Source organism: Ziziphus jujuba, chromosome 9 (assembly GCF_031755915.1).
Source record: "Ziziphus jujuba cultivar Dongzao chromosome 9, ASM3175591v1".
NCBI lineage: Eukaryota > Viridiplantae > Streptophyta > Magnoliopsida > Rosales > Rhamnaceae > Ziziphus > Ziziphus jujuba.
In genome coordinates, this window is record NC_083387.1 from 6036445 (window position 1) to 6047309 (window position 10865).

The window sequence follows — 10865 nt, forward strand, 5'->3', positions numbered from 1 at the left end:
TCATACCTCTATTTTGAAACTTTTTTTTCTTTTACCCCCAACTAGCTTCTTTCTTTCTTTCTTTTTCTGAAAAACAGAAAACGATATATTTTTTTTAAAAAAAGGAAAAAAGAAAAAAAGAAAAAAGAAAAAGCCATTCTCTGCTTAAGTATCTGCATGACCTATTGCAAAACATTGTTCTAACGTCTAAAAGAGATTGTGTTTTTCTTTGGATTCTCTCTTCTTTGTCATTTCCCTTCCATCTTCTGGAGGTATAGTATTGCCACTTTTCTATCCAAAACTTTATTACAATTTTGTGCATATCGGTAATCAATCTTGTAGAATTAAATACTAGCCAAGCTATGGTCCAAATGGACGATGCTTTCCAACTTACAGCTTTATTTTACTTTTTCTAGTAATGCGATTTAGCAAATATTGTCAACCTTACCATGACAGTTTGAGAGGAATCAATTCCAACATTCAAAATATATCTTCTTGTTCTTAATAAATCCAATATTCCTGCTAAATTGATCTTGAATCAATTGGTCAACTTTTTATGCCTCTATAATTTTCCTTTTGTTTGAAATTGTGCTCTGTATCTTTTCACTCCCAACAATATATATATATATATATATATATCTGCTTGCTGAAAATCTCTATATGCCATATATTTAACCCTCTCCACCAAAAAAAGATGCAAAAAAATCACAGAGAGATTTTCCTTTGAATTTTCATTCCAATATCCGTGTTTAACTAGTCTTATCAATGGCTGTTTTACATCCAGTAGTCAATCAAATTTCTGAGTTTGACGTTGATCAGCAGAAGCTGAAGAACACAAAGATGGAAGACGAAGTACTTAAGAGTGGAGTTGCTTCAGGCAGAGTCCAAAAGATGACAGCTCTAATTGTTGACGACAACAGGGTCAACCAAACCATTCATCACAGACTCTTGCAAAACCTTGGCATAGAAAACCAAGTTGTTGGAAATGGCAAAGAAGCTATTGATGTTCACTGCTCTGGCAAGAATTTCGACCTCATTTTGATGGATCTGGATATGCCTGTCATGAATGGCATTGAGGTGCTTCCATTTCTATATAATTCATATTTTTAGTTTTTTTATGTAATTTTTAACCGACTGGTTTTAGTTTGGTGTTCTTTTTTTCTTCTTTTGTTGGAAATGGTAGGCAACAAGAAAACTGCGTGCAATGGGGATTCAAAGCACGATTGCTGGAGTTTCATCACGCTCTCTCACTGACAACATTCAAGAATTTATAGAAGCTGGATTAGATGATTTCCAAGAGAAGCCATTAACCATTGCCAAGCTTGTGTCGATTCTCCGAAAGGTTCAGAACCATAATAATTGAACTTGAATATGGATTATGGCAAAGAGGGATTCTTTTTCCTCTGCTTTTGAACTTATTTCATTCTTTTTGTAATGTGTATATATATATATATATATATAGATGACCAAGGTTTATATATATATATGTATATATATATAATATTTATATATGTATAGATTAGAAAGCTCCATGTTCCTTTTTTTTTTTTTTTTTTTTCTTGATTTGTTTTACAGTTTTGTTGCAGGAACGATTTTATACTTGTCCAATCCGATTTGTTACTGTATATTGTTACCTAAAATTATTTGTTAGATAAATATAGGAAACATATATGTCAGTTTATATAAGAATTTTCAAAGAATCCCAATCATTCATATTATATATATTAATAACATTTTAATGGATTCAAAAACTAATAAATAAATAATAAATAAAAAACAGAAGTTTCGTAAACTTTGTATATTATCAAAAATATATAAATTTAAAAAGTTGAATATATCCATTGCGGCTTTACACTGGACTCATGGTCATGGGTCTGAATCTCGGATTAAATTCTAATAATTTGAAGGGATTGGTATTGTATCACTTATGGTACAATTTTCTATCACTTTTAACGAGAAAATGTTAATCAATGTTAATCATGGATCTAGTACAAAATAAAAAAAATAAAAAAAAATAAAAAAATGTTCATCGTGGATCAATTAGCTATTAGAGAACATTTTGGTGTGCCTAAAGTCTATATCCAAATAGGATGATCTAGATCTCAAATAAAAATATTAAAGTTAACTTAATTATAAACTCGTATATAAAAATGTTTTCAATATGATTTGAAAGTCAGATAGTAATTCAGATATTCTATTCGATTCACCAAATGTCCCGTAACAAAATCAACGTTTTTACCAAATAAATAATAATAATCAATGTGCAATTCTCTAATTTACTTAAAAAAAAAAAAAAAAGAGGGTGCAATTTCTCTTAACTTTCATAGGACTATTTTGGTGCATTTTGAAAAAAAAGAAAAGAAAAAAGCAAAGTACATATTTGGTTGCTCAAAAACTTCCAAATTAAGGGTGTTCATCTAATTTGGATAAAGACCAATTAAGAGTAATTTTTTGTTTTGCAATAAAATTAATCAGACGCGTATTAATTGACATTATGAAACTAAAACGTCTAATGATTTTGATAATGCATCCGAAAATGACAATTCTTTGGTCAGGGCAAGATCTAGTTCAATTGTTTTGAATGCCTTCTTGCACAACTTTTTTCAATGAACATGTTTTTTCTAACCAAAAAAATATTAAAATTATATACATATTTGTTACATATATATATATATATATATATATTTAATTATTATTTTTTATCATTATATATATATATATAAATAAAAGTTTGGTAAAGATCTTTGATTCTTGGATTACTACTAAATTTGATAAATTTGAATGTTTTGGTGGTCAGGTTTCTATTGAAAAGTAAATGAAATGATTCAAAAGCCCACGGAACACAACCACGCTCAGCTAAGTTCGGGGCCCGAAGGCCCAATATGTGGTCTAAAACTCCGAAGAACTGAAACCATGTCCTTCGGCTTTTGTTACTGTTCTTCGCCTTAGCTTAGCCCCCACGGCTACAAAACCCTGAGCCCTAAAACCCCGACGTCTTCCTCTACGCCTTTTTCTTTTTTTTTTCAAATTATTTATTTATTTATTTTTTTTTGGGTCGTCTTCTACGACTTTCTTTACAACCCCATTTATTTGCTCTACCTTAAGAAGCATATCTCTGACGAGAATTCTTCACCAATCACTACCATGTATCGCTTCACCACGAGCCTTGCCTCCAAAGCCAGGTTTTCTTTTTTTTCTTTTTTTATTTTTATTTTTTATTTTTGGCTTTAGGAATTCCTTCTTCTTTTTGTTTGTTTGCTCATTTTTTCATTTTTTTCTTATTTTTTGGAATTGTAGATTAATTAAGAACAGCACTCAGCAGGTGATTTTTTGTTTTTGTTTTTTTTTTTTTTCCCCCATTTTGTTAGTTACGATTTGATATCATTTTTAATGTGGGTTTTGGAATTATTGTCATACGGAATTGAATTGATGTATTTCTTTTCGGGAGATTCAGATTGGTAGTTGGCCGAGTTGGAGAAGGAACTATGCAGCCAAAGACATTAAATTCGGTATCGAAGCTCGTGCTTTGATGCTTAGGGGTGTTGAAGAGCTTGCTGAAGCTGTTCAAGTGACAATGGGGCCGAATGTGAGTACCTTTATTACTCTTGAGGATCATGGTTGATATAAAATGGCTACTAAAAGAACATGAATAAGATGGTGTTTCATTTTCTAGTCCGAAGGTGTCTTAGATGTTTGTCTTTTGCAAATGCTTACTTCATTTTCAGATTGAAAGTGAAAGTTAAAATCTTTTTACTTGCTACTTCAGTCTTCTGTTTCTTCCTCCTAAATTGGGGTTATGAAATGCTTGATTTTTGGTGATGGTTTTTGGTGCTTGATTTCCACAGGGCCGCAATGTTATCCTGGAACAAAGTTTTGGGGCCCCTAAGGTGACAAAAGACGGTGTTACTGTTGCAAAAAGTATTGAATTCAAAGACAGAGTCAAGAATGTCGGTGCTAGTCTTGTAAAGCAGGTTGCAAATGCAACAAATGATGTGGCAGGCGATGGTAAGTATTTTCAGGTTTTCATGAACTGCAGTAAATGTTAATCAGATGATGAAGCCATCTCTTGTTTTGTACTGTTGTGATGTTCTGTACCAATGGTCACTTATCCATTCTTAGGAAAAATGTGGCAATAAACTTATATTTTGGAGTGGGAATGTTGTGCAAAGATGGTTGTGTATTGAATAGGGAAATTGCTACATGTATTTGGAAGGTACAAACTTTTGGCAATGGGCATCACTAGTATTAAGGTTGTTGAAATTTTTGCAGGTACCACTTGTGCCACGATCCTAACCCGAGCTATATTTACTGAAGGCTGCAAGTCAGTGGCAGCAGGAATAAATGCTATGGACCTAAGGCGTGGGATTACCATGGCAGTTGATGCTGTTGTAACAAACTTGAAAAGTAGGACAAGGATGATCAGTACATCTGAAGAAATTGCACAGGTATGCCTTACAATATCCTAACTTTATTTTGAAATGACAGGTATCAGATATCAAAGTATTAGTTTGGACACAATTTTTCATTTGGTCACAATTTTTCATCTTGCTCTTATAATATTATATACATATTAGGTTGGAACAATATCTGCTAACGGAGAAAGAGAAATCGGTGAGCTAATAGCTAAAGCTATGGAGAAAGTTGGCAAAGAAGGTGTCATCACCATCTCTGTAAGTTACTTGGTTTTTCCCAATGTTTTTGTGAATTTTCTTTTGTTATGTTCTTATGACATGGAGGCCCAGTAAAATCCTATCAGTAATGTGGCTTGTGATACAAATTATATCATTTCAACTTCTAGAGGATGTTATTTGTTACTTTTTTTTATGCTAACCTTTTTTTCTTTTTCTTCTTCTTCTTCTCCCTGTTTAATTGTTCTAGGATGGGAAAACACTGCATAACGAGTTAGAAGTAGTTGAAGGAATGAAGTTGGACAGGGGATACATATCCCCATATTTCATCACCAATCAGAAGAACCAAAAATGTGTAAGCATCTCTTTTCATTCATTGACCACCATATACTTCATAAATGTATACACTATATTGTTGTTGGATATTTCTTGATCTTCAGAAAACTTCATTTTTATGAAAATTAATAGTTACCTTTTATCTTATCAGGAATTGGAAGATCCCCTCATATTAATCCATGAGAAGAAAATCTCAAACCTAAATGCTATAGTAAAAGTACTGGAGTTGGCTTTGAAGGTGAGTGCATTTTTCGGGGGACTAAGAGAGTATGTGAATTATGTGTTTTTGATTGTCTGCTAAGTTGTTATGGTTTTCAGAGGCAAAGGCCACTATTGATTGTTGCTGAAGACATAGAAAGTGATGCACTGGCTACTCTCATTATAAACAAACTTCGTGCTGGAATCAAGGTGATTTTCAACTTTTTCTTTTATACTTCCAGATGCTCTAAAGGATACATTCACGTGTGTTTCTGGCAACTAATGGCATTGTGTTAACAAATTGGATTAAGGTTTGTGCAATTAAAGCCCCTGGGTTTGGAGAAAACAGGAAGGCCAATTTGCAGGATCTTGCGATTCTTACTGGAGGCGAGGTAGACCATTTTTTAATTCATTTTCCCTTTACTCAAGCTATTTGAACTTGAGGTTATAATTAGGGGTGGGCTCGGTGTGGGTCGGTTCGGTTTTATGGGATTGTTTAAACCGAACCGATCAACTTGGTTTGGGTTGGATATGAAACTGAACTGAACCGACTGCCACATTCAACCCGAAACCGAACCGAATCGATGGCCATTGGTCGGTTTGGGTTGGGTTCACGGTTTGGATCGGTTTGGGCCTCATGTTGGACCTCGGCCCAAACTTCTTTATTTATGCTTTTTTTTTTTTTTTTGACAAGTTTATTTATGCTATTTTGAAATATAAATTTTACACATTGGATCAAAATTGTATAAAGTTTCTTTAGGCCTTTTTAATTGTCAATCTTCAATCATAAAACATATTATGTAAGATGGATCGGGTTAGTTCGGGTTGGGTTGGGTAAAATTTCTTCCAACTTGCAACCCGAATCGAACATAACGGGTTTTTTTTTATATCCGTAACCGAACCAACCCATTTAAAGACTTAAACCGACCCAAACTGAACCAAATAGTTCGGGCCGGTCGATTTGGTCAGGCCGTAACTGGTTTTGCCCACTCCTAGTTATAATGTGATGGAGGAAGAACTACATCTTTTCTTTTCTTTGGTGGATTTATAGGTAATAACTGAAGAACTTGGTTTGAACCTTGACAAAGTTGGACTAGAAATGCTTGGCACTTGCAAAAAGGTGAGACACATGAGGAGTGAATTTATATTCTTGCTTTTCATTGTAAGAAAATTTTCAATTTCATAGTAGAGTATATTTAGTGGAACATTCATTACAAGATGACCATGGCTTTTCTAAAACTCTGGTTCATAGATAGTTTTCAATACCGAAGAACCAGGTGATTTTTGTTTATTTGCTGTTGTTCTCTCCATTTGTGAAAATAGAAACCTTTGCTCTTGCTTATTTTTGGCTTTGTTATAAACTCATTTGATATGCTGTCATAGATTACGGTATCAAAGGATGACACTGTCATTCTTGATGGAGCTGGTGACAAGAAAAACATTGAAGAAAGATGTGACCAGGTTTATGCTGCTTTTTTTCTTCTTCTTCTCCTTCTCCTCCTCGTTCTTCTTCTTCTTCTTTTTGGTATAGTTTCTTTAACTTTCACAGCAGATTCTGTTGTGTTTGTTAACTGATATATGTTTCTTATGAATTTTTTAGCTGAGGTCAACAATTGAATCAAGCACTTCTGATTATGATAAAGAAAAATTGCAAGAACGGCTTGCAAAGCTTTCTGGTGGTGTTGCTGTCTTAAAGGTTTCCTTCCCTTATGAAGAAATTTATTTACAATTTCTTGTCCTGTCATTTCAGTAAGAGTGACATTTCTATTTTCTTGATTATCTTGCAAGCGTAACAACGCCCATTGAAATATCAATCTGATCAAAGTCCAGTTTCTTGTAGATTGGGGGAGCTAGCGAAGCGGAAGTTGGTGAGAAGAAGGATAGAGTTACTGACGCTCTAAATGCCACCAAGGCTGCTGTGGAGGAAGGAATCGTCCCTGGTAAGCTGGTGTTTCTGGAACACAATTGATCTCTCTTCTGTAGGCTGGATTGATCAAGTGGTAAATTTAAGGGTTGCTTGCATGCAGGTGGTGGTGTTGCACTTCTATATGCCTCCAAGGAACTGGAGAAGTTGCAAACTGCTAACTTTGATCAAAAGATTGGTATCCAGATAATCCAGAATGCACTCAAGGTTTACAAGATTTTGTTTTCTATAATTACTCATTTTCTTTTAGAATATTATGCAAAGGCTAATTTCCAGATGTATAGCATTCAGCTTCAAGCCACTGCATCTTTTGGGATAAATAATTTGTAAAGACTGAAAAATACAAAGAAACATAATGCAAGTTCTTTCTGTTTCACAGAACTTCAGTGATGCTGGCTTAAATATGTTTTTTATATGTAGGGAGTGAAGAAATACTAGTTAACTTAGATTGACTATTAAAATCATATAAATTCAGTCTGGAATTTAAAATCATGGAATTGGATATAGATCCTCAAGTTTGTTTTGTTTATTTTAGGACATATTGCTTTCATAAGGCATGAGCTTGTTAGGAATCTTCCCATTATGCTTTGCTGGATGGCAGTGATTTTGCGGTTCTAGCATTTCCTGGAATTTTCATTTTACACTTTAATTTGAGCATTACCCCTCTGCAGATGCCTGTGCATACAATTGCTTCCAATGCTGGAGTTGAAGGCCCAGTTATTGTTGGCAAGCTGTTGGAGCAGGAAAATCCCGACCTTGGGTATGATGCAGCAAAAGGTTTGTATTTCCCAAGTTCCAAATGAACAAAAACAGATCAGTGGATGGCATTGGCTGTCAAAATTGTATTTAGATAATTTAAACTTATTACCATCTCTGCTCCTTTCAGGTGAATATGTGGACATGATAAAGGCAGGAATTATTGATCCATTGAAAGTTATTAGAACAGCCTTAGTCGACGCTGCAAGGTACTTCATATCACTGTAAAAAACTTATGCATATGTTGAGTAATTTTCTTGAGCTTAACATCATGATTCAAGTAATGACTTTATTGTTGTCTTGTTGTGGTAGTGTTTCGTCATTGTTGACTACGACTGAGGCAGTTGTTGTCGAACTTCCCAAGGATGAAAATGAAGCCCGTGGAGTGCCACCTGGCATGGGAGGCTTGGATTATTAGAAGTTCCAATACAATAATTTTGATTTTGCGGTGTTACCTCTATGCCAATTTTACAAAATATCTACATAAACATGAAAAGAAATTTTGGGTAGGTGATGTTAATTTCTGACCCTGTTTAGAACCGAGTCTCTAAGTCTGTTTTAAGGCTGAACATCATTGTCATCATTGTGAGAGGCCAGTGCTTAGGAAGGTTTACTACATGTGTAATCTCCTTGCTATTTTTTGTCCAATCAATAAAATTTTCCATGAAGAGTCACTTTATTTAAACAGGTTCTCAGCATTACTTACCCTTTTCGTTTTTGTGTCTTGTCTGGTTATGGTGACATACAAATTGGAAAAAAAAAATTTCGTATAGTATTTTGATTTTTTTTTTTTTTTATTGCCCATCTTTCTAGTTCTGTGGCTTGGTACAAGCTATTTCAAATATTGGGTTCAAATCCAGCAAAAGGGTGAAGAATAGTGCTAATGGACTGAAAAAGAATGGTAAATTAAATTTACTTGCCAAAAATATATTAATGATATTGTGGTTTCGGGTTTATGTATTTGGAAAGATGAAAAAAGTGTAAAGCTTATACAAATGACCAGGACAAATGATGAATATTTTTTATGGGTCGGTTCCATTGATAAAAGTTAACTGGTAAGGCTCAAGAGGGAGCATTATTAGAGTGAAAACTTGGTTTATACTCTCAGCGCAGCATGGTAAACTAGTTTTTTTTTTTTATTTTTTTTTATTTTAATGCATATTAAAGAGAAGAATATGCATTAACTTGCCGTTGAAAGTACTATCAAACATTATGACCTTAATGAGGCTTTGAGCAAATATCAAGCTGTCTCAGAACTACCTAGCTCCAAACCCTAGCACACATGTGAATCAATGTGTATATCCCACACACATCTATGAGAGGGGATTACTTAATTTCGGACTACCTGATTTGATTTTTTTTCAATGAAACTTCCATTAACAAAAATAATTAGGGATTGGTACCAAAAAAAAAAAAAAAAGTTTTGTGGAATTCCCTTCTCGGTTGGAGAGAATTGTTTTTACAAAACTAGTTCAGTTTTAGCAGGGAAAAAAAAAAAAAAGAAAAAAAAAAAGAAAAAAAACTGAAAATGTTGCATGGTCAAGGGCTTTTGGAACTTGAGATCAGTGATGCTACTAGAAGATTCCTTTTTGTAGTTACCAAAAGTATAAAAATTTGGCTCTCGGCCTTACTACTTTCTTCCGTCAGGGTCCTTGTTCGCAGTACACCTAGAAAGAGCATTTTAACATTGTCAACGAGAGAAAGAGCCCAAAAAATAAAAATAAAAATACAGAAATAGCCTGAATAATAATTGTCAAAAGACATTATCATTTCTCAGTCACTTCTTTTTTTTTTCTTTTTTTTTTTTTTAATTTTGCGGAAATGCATCTCTGAATCAACTTTTTTTTAAAAAAAAATAAATAAATAAAATAAGCATTTCTGAGTCAGTTGCCACGTTGGTTAACACGACTCCACTTAATTTTTTTTTTTTTTTTTTTTTGGGGGGGGGGGGGGCGCAAAGTCTCAACATAAATTTACAACAAAAATAGACAACCTCTTGTCTTAGTATAAAAAAGAATATAATATCTTGTTGAAGTACAATCAACGAGTTCGACCCCAACGAATCCCAAAAATGGAATAAAATAATTGAAAATTAATGGAAAAATAGAGTTTTTATGGAGTTGTGGGTTGGAGAGAATAATTAGTACAAAGCCTCGGCCTTGCTCAGGACCAGAGTACTTGTTTTGGGGCTATCTGTTGATACTTCGTAGGACACCCAAAAGGGAGGCTATCACATTTTCAACCACAGAAAGCTTGGATCATTATCCTCAGAACTCAGAACACTCTATCCAAAATGAGTCATTTGCCAACATCTTTTTATTTTTATTTTATTTTTATTATTTTTTTTATGGGGAAAACATTTGCCAACATTTTTTTTTTTTTGATTAATTCAAGTCATTTGACAACATTAGTTGCCAACTTTACCTCCAACTTTAATTTACAACCAAAAAGAAAAAAAAGGGCATCTTCTATGTTATCAAAATAATGTTCACCAACCAAATATTAATAATAATTCTTATTTATTAGGAATCCCATATCTTTTTATGCATGCCTTCTGTTCAGTTTTATTAATTGGTAAAAAAAAGAAAAGAAAAAAAAAAAAAGAAAATCATGGGGAGGGAAGAGTTTGGTTAAGCAGCTTTTCAATTCATCTTTTTTTTTTCTTTCTTTTTTATTAAATTAGGTGAAGTCCAATATGAAGTCATTGTCAGTTCAACTACTAGTTTATGTGCTTTTAGAAAATACGATGTTTGGCTGGCTGTTACTGACAAAAATGTTAGAATGGCGAGGGACTCTACTTTTTTAATTGAAGGTTGTTATTATAGCTTACCCTTTGCCTTTAAATTATTATTTAATCACTCTATTTAGGTCGAATCATAATTAAATTAATTTTCCAAATAATAATAATCATCATAATTAAATTATTATTATTATTATTATTATTCAACTTTGACCCTATAAGTCACTACTATTAAGCCAATAATGTCATTTTCACAAGTTTGATAAAATTATATATGATGGGAATGAGAAAATTAAAGAAGAAA

The 10865-nt window shown here is 33.3% G+C and overlaps 2 protein-coding genes across 6 annotated transcripts; both read left to right on the forward strand.

The window, feature by feature from the left end:
- Nucleotides 1-38: 38 nt before the first annotated feature.
- On the forward strand, nucleotides 39-1505 carry LOC107426489 (two-component response regulator 24). Of its 4 annotated transcripts, none has more exons than XM_025077186.3 (3): nucleotides 39-251; nucleotides 764-1056; nucleotides 1163-1505. In XM_025077186.3, the coding sequence occupies exons 2-3, from the start codon at nucleotides 820-822 to the stop codon at nucleotides 1340-1342; spliced, it is 417 nt and encodes a 138-aa protein (XP_024932954.1). In that variant the 5' UTR covers nucleotides 39-251; nucleotides 764-819; the 3' UTR covers nucleotides 1343-1505. The 4 variants fall into 4 exon arrangements, with proteins under 4 accessions (XP_024932954.1, XP_024932956.1, XP_024932955.1 ...); XM_025077188.3 differs by having other exon boundaries at nucleotides 767-1056; XM_025077187.3 differs by having other exon boundaries at nucleotides 802-1056.
- A 1317-nt stretch (nucleotides 1506-2822) lies between these two features.
- LOC107426554 (chaperonin CPN60-2, mitochondrial) lies at nucleotides 2823-8506 on the forward strand. Of its 2 annotated transcripts, XM_016036759.4 has the most exons (18): nucleotides 2823-3161; nucleotides 3277-3301; nucleotides 3434-3565; nucleotides 3825-3984; nucleotides 4249-4424; nucleotides 4554-4649; nucleotides 4858-4962; nucleotides 5095-5181; nucleotides 5262-5351; nucleotides 5453-5533; nucleotides 6193-6261; nucleotides 6525-6602; nucleotides 6742-6837; nucleotides 6982-7081; nucleotides 7169-7272; nucleotides 7737-7842; nucleotides 7952-8030; nucleotides 8134-8506. In XM_016036759.4, exons 1-18 carry the CDS (start codon nucleotides 3124-3126, stop codon nucleotides 8237-8239), a joined length of 1728 nt encoding a protein of 575 aa, XP_015892245.2. In that variant the 5' UTR covers nucleotides 2823-3123; the 3' UTR covers nucleotides 8240-8506. The 2 variants fall into 2 exon arrangements, with proteins under 2 accessions (XP_015892245.2, XP_048337552.2); XM_048481595.2 differs by lacking the exon at nucleotides 3277-3301 and having other exon boundaries at nucleotides 2824-3161.
- Nucleotides 8507-10865: the final 2359 nt, after the last annotated feature.

What these genes read in the sequence shown, in the direction of transcription:
- LOC107426489 (XM_025077189.3), top strand. Translation starts at nt 745, where the DNA reads ATGGCTGTTTTACATCCAGTAGTCAATCAAATTTCTGAGTTTGACGTT. An exon ending in CTGTCATGAATGGCATTGAG is followed by an intron (nt 1,057 to 1,162) that starts GTGCTTCCATTT and finishes TGGAAATGGTAG; the next exon opens with GCAACAAGAAAACTGCGTGC.
- LOC107426554 (XM_016036759.4), top strand. Translation starts at nt 3,124, where the DNA reads ATGTATCGCTTCACCACGAGCCTTGCCTCCAAAGCCAG. An exon ending in AACTTCGTGCTGGAATCAAG is followed by an intron (nt 5,352 to 5,452) that starts GTGATTTTCAAC and finishes AATTGGATTAAG; the next exon opens with GTTTGTGCAATTAAAGCCCC. An exon ending in TGCTTGGCACTTGCAAAAAG is followed by an intron (nt 6,262 to 6,524) that starts GTGAGACACATG and finishes ATGCTGTCATAG; the next exon opens with ATTACGGTATCAAAGGATGA.